This window comes from Epinephelus lanceolatus, chromosome 12, assembly GCF_041903045.1.
Source record: "Epinephelus lanceolatus isolate andai-2023 chromosome 12, ASM4190304v1, whole genome shotgun sequence".
In the NCBI taxonomy this organism is placed as follows: Eukaryota; Metazoa; Chordata; class Actinopteri; order Perciformes; family Serranidae; genus Epinephelus; species Epinephelus lanceolatus.
In genome coordinates, this window is record NC_135745.1 from 31,722,909 (window position 1) to 31,740,211 (window position 17,303).

The window sequence follows — 17,303 nt, forward strand, 5'->3', positions numbered from 1 at the left end:
CAGAGATCCCCTCCAACACACACTCACTCACTTACACACTCACACTCACACACCATGTAACAATGAGACCCTATTAAAAAATCACATCACACATTTCCCTCAAATCCCACCAGCATCACAATAGCCTCAGAACATACAATAAAGACAGTGATGTGGTGGAAGCTGATGTGGTGGGTGCACTATTAGGTAGGTGTATACTTCCCTATATATTCTAATGGCTTTTGGTTGAAAAGGAGGTGGGTACACTCTACCTGCGAATACCCTCCACTACACCACTGAGTAAAGCCCTTCACCAGCAACCTCAGGTCAGGACTCACAATCACTACGACTCACTATGATGAGAACACTGGTTCTGGATATATCAGATATATTGAACACAAGACAACTGCGAAACATGCAACACAGAACAAAATCAATGTACATCGTCCCGGTAAACAGAAAGCACAGTGGTGTAGTGGAGCATACACAGGTGTATATATACACAAGCACACAGGACATTCCCACCTCTTTCTCTGGCTGTTTACAGTATACCCATCTATCAGCCATTGGAATAAATAGGAGAGTATTCCCACTTGCTCCTCTGTAACCTACCCATCTACGTAGTAGTACACCCACCTCATCAAATACAACTACACCACTGACTTTGCAACACACCCAGGAACCAACACTGGTTTGCCACCCAAGCACATGTGGCAGTCCAATTGCCTTGGGGGCCCTAGTCACCCAGGGGCCCCTAAAAAGTCCCAGGTGTGTTTTGGTAATCTGATTAACTGCAAATTTGTAGGGGAACTTGCATCACCAAAGTGCAATATACACTTTAAGATAACATGGAATCTTGCAGAGGGGCCTTGTGTTTGAATCTTGCTGTGTAGGATTTAGGGTGATACATTGGAAGAAATTGAATTTAAGTATGTTTTCTTTAAGGTATAATCAATCACCTGAAAATATGAATCGTGTTTTCGTTATCGAAGAATGCAGCAGTTTATATCCACATAGGAAATGGGTCCTCATTACAGGGTCTGCCATGTTGCACCACCATGTTTCTATAGTAGCTCACAAAGGACAAACCAAATACTGGCTCTAGATAGGGACATTTGCATTTTTATGTTGTAGCATTTTAGCATCGGCTGCTGTAGTTAGCAGCCCCTCTGTGGCAAGCCAAAAAGTATCAGAAAAACACTTATTTTTAAATGTGAAATGGCTTTATTCAGTGTTTTTACCAATTTAAATCACAGGGTCCATTTGTTTTTTTAGAGGAATAGACATCTGTGGATAATTTGGCTCCTGGTAAAATCTCCTGAACGTCTGGATCTTAAGTTATCAGAGAAAAAAGGTGAGCACACATTAGCAAGTGCCGAGCTAGCATTCTGTCTGGAACAAGCTCAACAGCTTTACATAAACACTGATTTGTAACATGAAACTGCTTTAGTCAAAGTTTTTGCCCGTTTTAATCACCTGCTCTATTTATTTTGTAGAGGAAAAGACTTCTATGGATAACTCAGCACCTGATAAAAACCTCCAAAACAATGAACACTAAGGGAATCCTAACCAGAAGTTCACACTTGGCACATACACAATTTGCAATCCTCAGCACTAGATGCCACTAAATCCTACATACTGCTCCTTTAAGACCCAGGGATTTTAGTTTAATTGTGTTTAATCAAATGACCATCAATAAATGAATAACTGAAATGAGTTGTATACCTGAGGCCATGTATAGTCTACTGTGTGCATTATACTGGATGGAAACTTTGAGGTGACACTGAGTGTGTACACTGAGGGTGGGAGGTGGGAGTTTTTGGCCCTGGAGCATACTAATAGGTCAATCAGGCCACGCCAGGAAGTTTAACCACACATCATCCATTCACATGGCTACTGTATTATACAAATATGCAGAATGGTGCATGTTTCTCCCTAGTCTGGAAACTCTGGCATCATATTACCCCCAAATTCAAACTTAGGTCTTACACCAGCAACCTCAGTTTCATCTTTACAGACTCTCAACAGGGACCTGCATCAGCATCACATTTGGATCCTTATCCCAACCTCAGCATCTCATAATTAGCTCATGTCTCTTTAGGACCCATGCTAGTATATATGACTCCCTGACCCCACATAAAAATCCAAACCCCAACACAGTCTCACTTTATCGTAGCAATTAAAATGAGGGTTGTATTAATAACCAGCCAACCAGGCTTGCAGTTACAGTCAACTCCATACATTCAAGTCCAGAGCACAAGCGGCAGGGTTGCTATGTCAGAAGTTGCAGAATCGCCTCCATAAAGAATCCAGCTGGCTTCCTCTTTCATGGCATCCCTTCAAAGCATCCCTGTGAACTGAACTAATCCTCTGTCATGCACAAACACCCATAGAAATGGACATACACACATGTGCACACACATGTGCGTTTGATACTGTGATCTAAGTAATAGAAGTAGACTGAAGTGGGTGGGGGGCTGCTGCTCTCTAACAGGTGGGGGGTTGGGGGGGTTTCTAGTGCTTTGTCAGCGTTCTTTGCCGCTGTTCTTTAAATGACAAAAAAGGCTCTCTCTAGATGATGCTGTGTCATCAGGTCTGATTGTTTCCGTGCTCTCATCCTGCCGCACCATCTCCTGAGGCTACAGATTGTCTCGTGTAAATGCAATCAGATCTGTACCAAGGGGCCATCTTCTCATAATCACCCCGCCCAAGGCAAAAATTAAACAACACTCTGGAGTTTATAGGTAACAATGAATCTTTCTGTCAATATTGTCACTGTTCCTGTGGACCCAGGGACAAGTAGATGTTACCTCAGCCAGAAATAACTGTAGGAGGGAACAATCCGCTTGACTGGAGTACACTCAGGTCATGTTCTCTGTAGATTTCTGAGATTTTGGTCATTTTCAGTGGAGAGTGGAGAGTTTCTGGCACAACCTCAAAGTGTTGCATGATGACTCTCAGGAAGGCCACAAGCTGAAACATGTCACAAAGACAGTAAACATCTGCACCAAATTGCGTGGCAATCCATCCAACATTTGTCGAGACATTTCGCTCTGAAACAGATCAGTTGTGGCGCCGAAGGAAAAGTCAGGGGATTACCAGAATCATCAGGATTCCTCTTTTTGGAGAACAGAAGTCTCTGTGCCAAACTTTGTGCCAATCGGTGTTGTAAAGACATTTCATAGGATATGTCAAGAGTTCTGTCTACTGTTGGCACCCCATATGAATTCATTGGGATCTATCCTCTGGGGAACATGTATATCTGCACTAAACTTTTTCTGGTAGTCCACCCAGTGGCTGTCAAAATGTTTCACCCATGGACAAAAATCTCAATTATGTGGTTGCGCTGCAGGACAGGGAATCCCCAAAGTCATTGGGATTAATCCTCTGGTGACCATGAATAGGTGTGTTTCTATCCACCTCTTTTTATGTACATTTTCAATTTGCCCATTACCATTGAAAAGAAATCCATTGCAAAGAAGTTTTTACACTTGGGGAAGGTGGAAGAGTTGGTCTTGATAAAGGTTAATGCGACGAATGGAAACAGATTAAGCGAATACATGCTGATGTACAGTCATGCCATCATTGTATTGACCACTGTAGTGTCTGTTCACTGTCGCTGGATGGCTTTATGCACACAGAGCTGTTACCAGAACTCTCCCAAGAGCACATATCTGTTATATTAGTCATTACAAACTCTATATTTCTATTGTCCATTGTGCTCTCCATTATTATTCATCCATTGTTTTCCTTTGTTTGAGGTATGACTGGTGCTCTTTCTCGTTACATCATCTCCTTGTGCCCTCTTCTTCTGCTTTGACATCTGACTGGAGAATTAGCACCACCTAAGCATATCTCCTAAACCAGCTCACAGTATTAGCATCAAAGCACATAAATAAGCATTTTCTTTTGCCAAATGTCTAAAAATTCGGTTAACATTTGCACTACAGTTGGATGGAAACCATACTAATCTCTACAAAATATCATATTGTACAAATAACTATTTCCCCACTTGATCATGATTCTAGGCTTTGAAGAGACGGCTCTAAAAAATGTCAAGAAATATTTACAGATATAACGGGTAAAATTTAAGTAAGTGATAAAGGCCTACCTAAAAACCTAAACAACTAAAAGCAGTTTTAGAGAGCTCCCTTTTGGTGTCTGGTCAGATTTTATCAGGGGATGTGGTGTTGAATTGGAGGACTCTGACTCATGACCTCAGTATTTATAAAATCCTGGCTATGGCCCTGCAAACATTTGTAAATGAAAGGTCAATTTGTCTTTTAATAAACGTACAAAGGTGGAAAAAGTGTGGAAACGCCTGGAAATATAGTAGCCTACAATGAAACACTCCTACAATAATTAACCTACAGTATGCAGAGTTTAAAATAAAGGCCATGTCATAATCTTAGAAGTGTTTTCTGAGGCTGAACTGGACTGGTGATCCTCTTCCTTAGTCCACCACATCTATTTTGTTTACTCATTGTTTATGACTATTACATAACAATGATGATGTGAGGATTTTTAAAAATTGCTTTACACTAGTGTTATTATATCTCAAATTAATTCATATGTTGTAGGAATGCACCTAAAAGTTGCTGATTTAATAAAGGTCTCCATATGAGTATATAGGTCTACATGTACATTTCAGCAGGACAGAGTCAGTGAGCAGGTCCTGACCAGGTGAAGGGATCAGATCTGATATTAAACATGGAGAAGATCAGCCTGCAGTGTCTCTCCTCTCCCCGCGTGGAGGAGGCCTAATGGCCGCCCGTTACAACATGACAGCTTCAACTTAATCCTCATTAAGTAATGTAACAATGCAGGAAGTAGCTGCTGCAGTCACGATTAGACGGGCTCACTATTTGGCAGGAAATGGCTCCTTTCAGCTGCGTCCAAGACACCTAGAGCGTCCCAAAAGTTTCCACTTCTCACTGAACCTTTTCCTCTGGTGAAAATAGTTTCCCGTCAGCAGCGGACAGGAGGAAACACGACAGGAGAGGAGAGATATTAAAACTTGATGATATGATGTTTTCAAATATTTATTTGTATGGGAGAAAAAAAGGATGAGCTCTCAGAGGAGGTCTCCGTTAAATACCGATGTGTATGATGAGCTGCAGAACCTCATGTTCACACTTGAAAAAAATATGACGCCTACGTCTTGGATTTCAAAATAAGATGCTTTTTTAATATGACTCAAGACAACCAACCCTTTCAGGGTATATTCCGTACTGAGTTTACTTTCCACAGCAATTATATTGTCAAAATCGGGGCTCATTTGGTGGATATTTTCAGTTTGATAATTCATTAATAAAAGCTGAAAAATTAAAGACATCACATCTTTTTTATAGGGCAAATACATTTAATATCAAGCAAAAATAATACCTGTTCTGAACAATGTAATGAGAGACTTAGAGTCAGTAAACTAGCACAAATAATCTTGATTGCTTCACTTCAATAATTTTGCCTCCACAAAGTCCAATAATAGACTATACAGGTAGTCTTGTTTTTTCAGTGTGGGCAGTTTTATTATTACTGTAAATATCTTTTTTAGGTAAATGTCATAGACAAGCAAATATATCACCCTGAGTGATCTGTAACATTTGACCTGATGGGTCACCTTGTGTTCAAACAGCAAACATCATGTTTTCCATTGATGATATTAAGGTTTGTATAAACTGTGATAAACTCCACATCATTTTATGTATTTATTCATTTAACCTTTATTTAACCAGGAAGTCCCATTGAGTTGAAAATCTCTTTTACAAGAGAGACCTGGCCGAGGTAGCAGCCAGTCAGAACATATTTAAAATGCAACAAATACAACTTACAATAGAAAAATCCACAATAAAACACATGTCTCTGTCACCACATTCTTTATGGTGCCCTTAAATTCATCAATGGATATTAGTGTTTCTAATTTTAGATCCATGTCAGAGGTGCAGATTAGGACAATGCAGTGTTCCCCAGATCTGTTAAAACACAGGGTACATTAAAAAGCAACCACCTAGAGGAGCGTAGCTGCTAACTACCAGAGCTGACACACAGAAGGGTGCAGACGTAGGCCGGAAGTTTGAATATTGCTTTATAGATAAAAAATATAGCCTACCAGTGCTGCTGTCTGCAAATGGTCAGTGATGTCCAACCCATCAAATCATAAAGAATGCAGTGATGAGTAAGTGACTTTGCATTTGTAATAAAACATATGGTGCATGGTACACTGAATCAAGGCTGCAATATGTTACCGAAATCAATCACAGACAGCAAAGTAGTACTGGAAGTAAAACTTACACTTATTTCTAAAATAAAAGCCAATCTTCACTTTAAGCTTCCTAACTAGAGTAGCAGTATGTAGGACATGTACATCATCTCCCTTATTCCCCTAACATGTGCTGCTTTTCTCTGTATCTCTTTCACTCAGATAGCACTCATTTAACTCCCATTTTTAAAGCTTGGAAACATGTATAGAGACCAGTGGTTATGATCTGACACATTAGGCCTTTTGATAACCTTTTTCTACAGCGGTGACCTGATCCTCATCTCCCTGCGGTCTTGTTAGCCTTTGCATTGGACACAAAGGTCATGTGCTTCACAGTTTACTCAGTTGTTCCTCGGAGGTCAGCCACCTTATTCAGGGCAACACTGTCCACATTGGTCTGAGAGCATTTACGGTGACACATCTCTGTAGCACACTATGTATTCTGTATTTGTTCAATATCATGACAACTGTGGCCAATTCATGGATGTTAAGTATCAGCAGATGGTCACATTTTCTAGTTTTCTTTTGAACCTGATAATGTTAAAGAGGACATGACTAAGCTCTTGTGGTTTTCTTAATAAGGATTTCATTATAAAACTTCTAGGTGTGGCCTTAAAGGACTTTCCCAGCACACTTGCAGGTTTTAGTTCTTCACCTATGTATCATGTACACATAATTTGCTTTGTACTTTTTAATAAATGCAATAAAGTTTCAGATCTTTAGATGTACTTCTTGAATTGTTCCAAGCATCCAATAATTTCTGTATGCCATAATAATTAACATGCAGACACTTGAAGCTTGACTGAGTTGTGCAATCAGTGGCTGTGGGTTAATTTAGTGTGTAACTGCAGATGGATCTGAGAAGTCTGCGCTGCCTTATCCTGAGACAACACAGCAACTTTGACATATATTAATGCAGACTTCACAGTGACAACGCAACCGAGTGTCACAAGTCTGTGTACAGACTTTCATAATGTATGGAAAATAAGTGGAAATATCTAAAAAGTAGAAACACAGTTTGTAACATGGCTAGCTGTAATATAAAGTACACTGTGTGTGTTCTGCACTGAATCAGCCATAACAAGAAACCCCCTGGTTGTTTTAGTCAGCATTAGTTTTAGTCATTATTAGAGAATAATCAAGAATAATCACATCACTCTACTTTTGAATTTTTATTTATAAAAAGTCATAGATGTGTTGAGATTAAAATGACAAGTGAGAAAACACAAATTAAACATTCTGCTTTATAACATACGGTAAAATGCTGATACAATAAATGGCATCCATATTGTAGTTTTTATTGCAGTAATTACTTTGATGACCAAACTCAGTAGTTTATGTGATGAGTGTCTTTACTAGATACAACTAAAAATGTACCATTCCTACATCAGTGTCCTAAATCAACAGTCCTACCAGTTATTTGATAATATATCAAACGGTAATCAGCATTAATGGCAAACAACAACTGCATCAGGTGTAATGATGAACAAAATTAAATAACTATTTAAATACAGATTTATGCCGCCATCATCTGGAAGAAATGAGTAAAACAGGCAAAGAGAAAAAAACTAATACTCCAAAATGTGTCAGTGGAAAAGATAAAAATGTGAGTTTCATCATGAAACATTATGTGCAAACAGGTAACAGTCATATCGTTGTTATTATTGTTGTCTTATTATTACTGGTTCCTTGACTCCACGCTAAATGTGCACAGCATATAAACATACAGCACAGTGAGAGTAAAAGGGCCAGGCAGCGAGTCCAGTGAACTGCAGTGTCAAAAATGATCCAAATACTTTTTTCTTTGCTGCATCACAGTCTTAAAACATGTTTAAAGTACATTTCATACCTTCAAAACATTAATTAATACTACTGGGTGTGAAGCAAGCCAGTCTTTGCCTTTATATAAAATGGTTAGCTGGTTTCTGGGTCTAGTAAATCTAATATATTAAATTGTCTTTAATATAATTAATGCTCGTCAGTGGATAAACGACATGTGCAGCTGTCAACTGAACCACCAAGTACATATCAGACATACCACTACACTACATTAAGATCATTACAGATATATAGTAAACCGTATATCCAAATGTATCCTAACTAATACTGTGTATCAGAACGTGCCAACCAATGTTTTAAAAAGACAAGTGTTCATGCATTGCATCATAATTGAGTCATATTTGACTGTTTTTTTTCCAATGGATGGTTTAAATTCAACACTAATTTAAGCTTCTTTAATGTTCTTCCAAAATAAAAATATCTCCATGATAATTGTGCTGTAAAGAGTTAAAAGGGGAGCTGAATGAGCGGGACAAATCGCTTGAATTTAAAGGTTCCCTGTGGAGTGTCTGACCTCTTGTTGTGCTACAGAGGGGTTTTTCTCTTGTTTATCTCATGCATGCAGGTGCACGTGATACGCAGTCCTACCAGTGGTGTCACACTGATCAACAGGTGGTGGTAACATGCCAAGATACGCCGCAATCCAGCGGCAATGGCAGATATGATGACTGCTTTCTTGCCAAGAGTTAGATGAGAATGTAGACACCCCTCTCATGTTTGTACGGCAAATATGTTACTGTCAGTAGCTGACTAGCTTAGCTTAGCACAATGACTGGAAATAGAGTTGTCCAGGAATGAGCCCTAAAACCCAAAAATGAGTTAGCATTTCTGCACTCCCGGTTTTCTCATTTCAAAGTCATGGGTTTTTGTTAGATGCCTGAACTAAGCTCTGTGGTTAAGACAAGCTTTAGAGACTTTCATGTTTTGTTCTACGACATTAAATACATCACTAAACACCCCACTTTGAAGCTTTAAAGTGTCTTAAAAAAGGTGGTTAAATGAGACTGCAGAACGTCAACACGCCACACGCTGCTTTACAGCCTCATTGTGGTAGAGATGTTAAGTCATGTGACTATGGCGTAGTTCATTTATATCTATAACGTTAGCTTTTTACTCTGGAGATTGCATTTAGGCTTCAAAAATCATAAAAGTGGTGTTCGTTTGTGAAGATTATCTCGCTGAACAAAAAAAGTATCATAAAAGTTTGTTTGCCATGGAGCTTATTTTCTACAATAATCCAAAACTAAATGGAAAAAATCTCACAGACCTTTTGAGGATGGAACCAGGGTGACGATTACTTCCCGCAAGAGGCTACAGGAAAATGTCACCCCTGGAACACTCTACAGGTGTAAGAGCTAGACTGGGTCTGTCCACAGGTAATAAAATCCACCAACCAGCCAGGCACAGTGCTGTAGGGGGGCTAGAGGTTGCTATAGCCACATCACAAATTTGTGTAGCCCTAGTTAAGCACCCTGAAGCCATTTTTATAAGGGCAGCGTGGTGGTGCGGTGGTTAGCAATGTCGCCTCACAGCAACAGGGTCCCTGGTTCCTGGTTTGAACCCCTCTGTGCAGAGCCTGCATGTGTGCATGGGTTTTCTCTGGGTACTCCAGCTTCCTCCCACAGGCCAAAGACATGCAGGCTAGGCTTAATTGGTGATGCTAACTTGGCTGTAGGTGTGAATGTGAGCGTGAATGGTTGTCTGTCTCTATGTGTATGTAACTCATGTACTGGTCAAGCTCCCCCTTAGCACCAGGATGGAAAAAACCCAGATGCTGGCCATGTTACCAGCACCTACAAAGCTTATTAAAACTCACACCAGCTGTTTCCTCCTGTTTGGAGAGTCTCTGTGGTAAGCTAAGCGAACTGGCCGCTGGCAGACGCTTCATATTTACAAGTGGTATCAATCTTCTCATATAACCTTTCCTCCAATTTGTTTTTGATCTAGTAGAACAAACTATTACAACCACTTCAAACTGTGTCAGCGCAATACAAATGTGCCCTTGACACCTTTTACTTTCCAAAAACATTAAATTTCCTAAAATCCATTCATGATGCCCCAGTGCCCCAAATAGTTGAAGGAATGCACTGAGTGGAAGCCTGCCAAATGACACTGTTCATTATCGTGCCTCCTCTTCCTCTTACCCCTTCATCAGCTGCTTCTCGTTTTTTCTGTTCATCTGTTTTATGTCATTTCCCTGCAGTTGCTCCTCTGTGTCTCCTTTTCTTAGTCAGCGTGGGATTTTGTTCTCAGAGCAGGGAGGCCAGGCTGGTAGCAGGTCCGTTCTGAGGCTGGAACTGGACGGGGGGGGGGCCGTCTGTCCACTGGAACATAACACATCACAGTTTCCTTCAAAATCCAAGCAGGTGTAATTGACTCACTGTTTATAGGCAGACTGAAGTTATGCTTACACTGATGAGGTTGTGCTCAGGGAGGCTACAGGCTGCGATGTGGTCCTGCAGGAGCTGCTGGGAAAAGTTCTGGTGCATCTGAGCTGCCTCGTGGGCATCTATTGTGTTTCCACAAGCCTTGTTCAGATCTGCAGGGAAAGGATGAACGTGAATACTGACGACCACAGCTGCAGTTTTATGTTTAATGATTTTGGATCCTAATGTCAGATGAATACGCTTAGACTTTATCAAGTTACCGCAGAGTGATTAAGTGCTTCTTCAGTTACTTTGTTGTTTTCCCGAAGCCACGTCCACTTCTAATTCAGTTGTGGCTTTATTACTCTGTGGTGTATCGATGCTATTACTGAATGAGAAGAGGGCATCTCTGCCTCCTCTGTAAGGGATCTCTCCATGTATGACTGCTGATTATTGAAGCACCATCTCCCCTTCCAGCCAATCACCTGCCCCCTGCCTGTTAAGACACCTAACAAGCTAAACAGCTGCAGGTGTTAACTTGTTAGCTCCTGTTAGCTAGAGCAAAAACAGTGTCAAAGTAGTTCTGAATCAGCTGCTGCTGTAAATAAACACAGTACACTGAAACTAAACCTCTTTAAGCTGCTCATGCCACCTACCTTCCTGGCCCATTAGCTAAACCAGCTTGTGAGTTTATATTGTTACTCAGCAGTGTAGCAGAGTCACTGTTTGCATTGTTGGCTAGCTCCTGCTAACTTGAGTGACCAGTGAGAAAGACCTGATCTTCAGAGCTGTGTGTCTTTGTCCAGAAACAGATTCCTCAAATATGGCACAAGTAACCCGTAATTAACCAGCTAATGTTAGCTGGTGCTGCTAACACTGGCTCTTTCCTAATAAACACAACCCTATCTAGGTAGTTAACTAGTTAGGTAGGTAGCATGTGTATCCTTGTTGAGCTAAAAAAACCCATAATGACATTTTATTTTTGTGTTAATTTGCAACAGCAGTCTGATAGTTGATTTAGAATAACGCTGGCTAACTGGTGCTAACTTGCTAATTCTGGTTGTTGATTAGTTGTAGGTTTAATGGTGCTGACAACCCAACTGTTGCACATCAGACCAGCAAAAAGTCTTTTAAAGTAGTAAATATATTTTTCCAGATAAGCAATATCTGGCCACTGTGTTGTGTCGTTTATCTACTTGGATGGGGAAAGACCGCAAAGACATGACATTATCAAGGTATCTTGAACGCTGAGGTTCAGACACAGTCGCAAAACAATTATTAGACATGTCTATAAAACAAATATTTGTTTAGTAAAAAATAAATGCATACAGGTGTGTCAAAACTGTAATCAAAACACACGTAAAATTGTGTTGACATCAATAGAATCTTTGGCTTTCTAGCCCCCAAAAGTATCTGTATGTGTCAGTCTGATGTATGAAAAGTGATATTATGAGTTAAAAAAATTAAACATTTCATAATAATTTCTTCAACCATTTCACAAAATATTGTCTAATTTCCTTGTTTTACATACTAATTTATATCGTAATTGTTAATGTTTAGTTAATATTGAACACTGTGAGGCTCCATACCTATGAGATCTGATGTGGATATTAATCACAACCAGATGATGAACCTAATGCTTCTGATGACCCCCTCACATTTGCCAACATTAGATCGAAATGTCCAGTGGCACATAAGAAATATCTAAATTTAATGGACAGACTACACTTACATTTACTGAGCGCATATATTTAACAGAGCCATTCCATGTTGGGACACTCCATAAGTTTTCCTCTTGCGCCTCCATCAGGCCAAAATGAAAACTTATCTTCTTTTACTTCTCTCAACAGGTAAATATTTCCTGTTTTCATTTTTATTTCCTGTAACATAATATCACCATGAAACTTCAGTGTGTGTATTAAGACTGAGTGGCTGCTGTACCTTTGAGGAGTGCAGAGGACCAAAGCTGCACAGACATGTCTGGGATCTTGCTGGCCAGCTGCATCGCAGGAACCACCATATTGTTACTTTCCTGGAGAAAATACGGACCCAGACAAGGAGTCAAGATTAAATCTGTAGCCTAAGTGTGGAGTCTAATAGAGCAGTCATGTAGTGTTGTAGACTCACCCTGTGGTTGCCCAGGACAAAGAAGATGTGACCCAGCAGGACCAGCGAGCAGGCAGTCAGCCTGTTTAGATCCTCAGCATTAGACATCTTCAGGGTCTCCCTGAGAAATCTTCTGTTGATGGAGGTTTACATGTTAGGCTCTCTTGCTATAAACATAAGGGCAGAACAGAGGACTAAATGTACTGTTTATAGTGCGCATATGAAAAGAAAGGTGTTCTTACTTGGCCTCATTGTAACGACCCTGGAAGAAAGACAGTAGCCCTCTGATGTAAAACGCTGCAGCTCGCAGGCAATGAGAGCTAAAGAAGTCAAAGTTATATCACTTTAAAATTCAGCAAAAAAAGCAGCATGAAACAAACTTACATGATCTGAGGTTATCTTGATGTGTAGTTACCTGACGGGAAAGTTGTGATCAGGATTAATTCTCTCTAGAAGGCTGTACAGCTGTTGATTCAAAAAAATAAGTTTGAAGAAAAAACATATAGATAAAAATGTTTTAAGGTCAAGTGTGCAGGATTTAGTGGCATCTAGTGGTGAAGTTGCAGACTGCAAAAATGCAAATGGCCCTATCTAGAGTCAGTGTTTGGTTTGTCTGTCCTGGGCTACTGTAGTAACAACATGGTGATCACTGCTCGATATGTAGATATAGCTCATTCTAAGGTAACAAAAACACAACTGGTAGTTTCAGAGGATTATATACTAATAAAAAACATAGTTATGAACATTATATTTCATTTCTGCCAATATATCCCCCTAAATCCTCCACACTAGACCTTTAAAAGCTGGAGGAGGGAGCAGCTGCCTGACCTCTTGGTGTCTGTTGCCTTCCCGGATGTAGACACTGGCCAGGTTGGTCACAATAAAAGTCCACAGTTCCTGGTGCGTTGTCATCTAACAGAAGAAGAAAAAATGAGACACAGAGTCATTTAAGAGTCACATAGTCATGGCTTTAAACCTTTCTACTGGGTTTCAAATATCTGGATAAGCACAGGAGGTCGGAGAGAGTTCACCGTCCACAAGGACCTTGTGATGTGCCAGTTATGATAGGAAACTCACTCACCTGTAGAGCAGCTGTGAACTGAGCCTCAGCATTATCCATGCAGTTCACTGAGATACAGTAGAGTCCCTGATACAAAAAAAGAGGAAACAGATGTGAATGGTTCATATTATCTGGGACAGATGCATCTTGTAAAGCTTGTAAGCTACTTTTAACTAAAACAAAACCATGAACAAAAAAGGAAATGTCCAGTAACGTGTTGGTAGAATATCAAGTGTGGTATTTTTGCTGTATATTTCATTGGAATCTAGATTATAAGCGATCGTAGACGTTATTCTCACAAATATATCTTCCATTTTTCTCATCATAAGCATGTCTGTGTTTCCTTTAACATAAAAGTGTGTTTTCATTGCATGTAGACTTACCAGTAGTGTGTGAAGCTGAGCAGCATGATTTGTAAACAGCCTGGGAGACTGTTGGCAAAGCTGACAAACCTGAGAAATCTAAACACACACCGAGAGCATTCATCACAATCTTAAAATACAATCTGGACAAACTTCAGAGTAAACTGGTGTTATGGAATCTGTGCTTTTCATAAACATAAAATGAGAGTTGAGCATATCATCTAACAACAACCACCATTTTCTTCTTCACAATATACTTCTACTGTCTATTTCTATGGTGCTTTTATTCGTAATTAGCAACAGCCTGACAGCACACAGATGAACTTCTGCTGCAGATGGCGTACCTCTTGTAAGGCTGTGGCCTTGTGTCCGGTGACCAGCCGGCACATAATGATGTGCTCCAGCAGAATGACTTGGAACGTAGACAGGATGGGATTGCTGTCCAGCACTTTGAACACACACAGATGGATCAGAGTCGAGTTGTCATCAAGGGGGAGATAAGCACTGAGCGTATTCCAACAAACTTACTCTTCAGCTTCTCCAGCTGCATGAGAGCTTTGTCTGTGTACTTCTGTGCCTTCTCCAAGTAGCCCGCCTGCATGGAGTGCATCACTGTCACCTTTGAACCAAAAAAAAAAAAAAAAAAAAAAAAAAGGCAAATCACGTGGCTGCAGGATCACACTGAATATGGTCTTTTGGAGTTTATGATTATATTTTTAAGGATGGCGACATCTGTGTGTGTGTGTGTGTGTGTGTGTGTGTGTGTGTGTGTGCGACAATATCTCACCAGGTACACAAGCACACACATGTGCTCTTTTGGCAGCCAGTGGAAGAGAGCTGCTGGATTAGTGGGAAGGATCTCATCATCGTGGAGAGTAGAGATGGTCTGGATACACTGCTGGAGCTGCTTCAGACACGGCTTCACACTCTTTACCTAAATCCAACATACAGATAAAGACTCTGACTTTGTTTCTTTGGCCATCATAAATCATCTAAAAGGATCAACATATAAACACAAAACTGAAAAATATGCATATTACGTAGAGCTGCAACGATTGATTGATTAGCTTTTAAATGATTGTTTGAAAAATACAAAAAGAAATGTAATATTTTACTTTTAAATGCAGCTCCTGATGTGGGATTTTAGTAATTTTCCAGTAGTGAGACATGTAGATACAGCTGTACCTGTCCAGCATCCAGGTAGTGTGTAACCTGCAGCACCAGGAAAAAGACCCTGAGGGATTCCTTCTGAATGGGGTTTCCCTGCCAGTTTTCTACAATGGTCCCACACAGCGTCAGCAGAGGGTGCACCTCGCTCAGCTTCCGCTCCATCAGTAGCAGCTGGAGAGCCACAAATGCATGTGCAGTTTACAGGAGTGCACGGTGAGAAAGCAACACAAATAATATGTAAAGTGCCTTTAATTAACAGAGTATGATCTACGCTTACCATTCCTTTACTGAGCAAAAACAGAGCTCTGCGTGAAAAGAAAAGAATAGATCTAATGTTAGATAATGAGCATTAAGCCACAGATCAAAGTGTGTTCAAACATAAATCTAATTTGTTTACCTTGTATACTCTGAGCCCATGACTCTTGCGTATTCTGCTCCGACTCCGAGGAGATCACAGGCAGATACCAAGTCCTTCTCTAGTGCGTGTAGTTGCTGAGAGAGAAGAGTACAACACACATAAATGAAACATGCTTCAAGTCTGAAATAGGGTTGAGCTGAATACTCAGATGAAACGAGTATTTCTTACAAGTATTATCCAAGCAAAATGTTTTGTTTTCTTTCTAATTAATAATAAATACAGCAACTTCTGATCAACCCATATCAATTTTAGGCTTAAAATGATTACTTCTGGTTACTTCCTACCCATTTCTGGCTTGTCTTAACCACTTCAGGTTTAAACTCTCGCACATTGCGATTACAAATATGGATACAGATGATTAAGTTGGTTGAATAGACACACATGCAGATACAATTAAAGGTGTACTAGCTCATCCCTAGTTTGTAATGCATAATATCTTCTTACTGCCAGCTGAAACAGTAGTCTGCAGTGCCAGTAGGGAGTTTGCTGTGAGATCTGGATGGCCTTCCGCAACACTGGTTTTGCAGAGTCCACCAAGTTCTTGAAAACAAAAGCCAATAGATGAGTTATTACAACAAAGAAAACAGCTGAGTAATATCTAAAACAGAAAGTACAATAGTTTATTATAGTCTATTACATATTTCAACATGATAAAACTTTATACTTAAGTTTACCAATCACTGCTTCTCACATTATATTATTAGTATTACAGGATAACTGGATACAAGAGATGTATGCATGTACCTGTTGACAGTAGAACTCTGATAGGATACTTGCTGCTTCAAACTTCACATCTTCAAATTGGGATATCTGATATATAAATCATGAAGGGGTTTTATTGTACCATTATCAGATAAGTTAGTGTCAATATACATCTCTTTTGTATGCTGTCTAAGAGTTGTATTAATGCTGAAGTAACACGCCTTGTATCAGTTTGTGTGCAATTTCATATTTTACACAAAAAAGGATACATGTTGTGATATGAACCACTGCAGGGAGAAAATGAGAAAGGAAAACATTAATGTCAGCAACACTGAGAATAGATTTTGGCAGTGAGATGGTGCAATTAAAGGAAAAGCATCACACACTGGTAAACATGTTTCTAGTGGAGTTCATTGGACCACAGACACTGTGGCTGCTGCTCACCGCTTTCTCCAGGTGACTCTGGGCCAGCTCGCTGTTCTTTGTGTGCCGGTACAGCACCGAGCCCAGCTGCAGGTGAGTCCGGGCCTCGACCCTCGGAGGCGGCTTGAACTGAAACACTGCCTGCAGACAGTGGACGCACAGACGGATCTTCGGCGGACTCGATGTGCGGAAATGTTCTGCAAAGCCCAGCAGGGCTAGATACCAGGGCTCCGGGGCTTCTGTGCTCGCTGCCATCTTGTGTCGCCCAAAGACAGACAAAATGTAACAATATACCCCGATTTTGCCCCGGCTGAGGCTAGCCGCTCATGTTTTCTACCTGAAACTGAGTACTAGCGCTAAGCTAGCAAGAGGGATAAAAACTTCCGGTCTTTTTTCTTCAAAATAAAAACACACGAGTAACCGTTTGCCAAACATAGCACACAGTTCCGAGTATTTTGTGTTATTGTTGTGACATAACGGCAACAAAAACACTGTATTAACATCTAAAAAATGGTATTTCACTAGACATGTGAGTTTACCACGGGGATTTTATAGAATACTAAAATGCTTCTTTTATTTTGAAGGGAATGTCGTCGGAACAAAACTTTCAGTTAAAAGT

General features: G+C 40.2%; 1 protein-coding gene across 1 annotated transcript; it reads right to left on the reverse strand.

Annotated features, from left to right (window-relative positions):
• Positions 1-7,400: 7,400 nt before the first annotated feature.
• Positions 7,401-17,039, reverse strand: mau2 (MAU2 sister chromatid cohesion factor). The gene is made up of 19 exons (XM_033651495.2): positions 16,706-17,039; positions 16,531-16,548; positions 16,304-16,369; positions 16,004-16,099; positions 15,539-15,633; positions 15,419-15,446; positions 15,157-15,312; positions 14,759-14,905; positions 14,500-14,590; positions 14,316-14,419; positions 13,993-14,070; positions 13,631-13,696; positions 13,378-13,461; positions 12,965-13,014; positions 12,792-12,869; positions 12,571-12,682; positions 12,385-12,475; positions 10,489-10,616; positions 7,401-10,401 (listed from the first exon to the last, which is right to left on the reverse strand). The coding sequence occupies exons 1-19, from the start codon at positions 16,937-16,939 to the stop codon at positions 10,327-10,329; spliced, it is 1,797 nt and encodes a 598-aa protein (XP_033507386.1). The 5' UTR covers positions 16,940-17,039; the 3' UTR covers positions 7,401-10,326.
• Between the last annotated feature and the right edge of the window lie 264 nt (positions 17,040-17,303).

Coding starts and splice junctions, on each gene's coding strand:
- mau2 (XM_033651495.2), bottom strand. CDS start 16,939: ATGGCAGCGAGCACAGAAGCCCCGGAGCCCTGGTATCTAGCCCTGCTG. Junction 15,447..15,538: donor ATGGGCTCAGAGTATACAAG/GTAAACAAATTA, acceptor CTTTTCACGCAG/AGCTCTGTTTTTGCTCAGTA. Junction 10,402..10,488: donor CTGAGCACAACCTCATCAGT/GTAAGCATAACT, acceptor GTTATGTTCCAG/TGGACAGACGGCCCCCCCCC.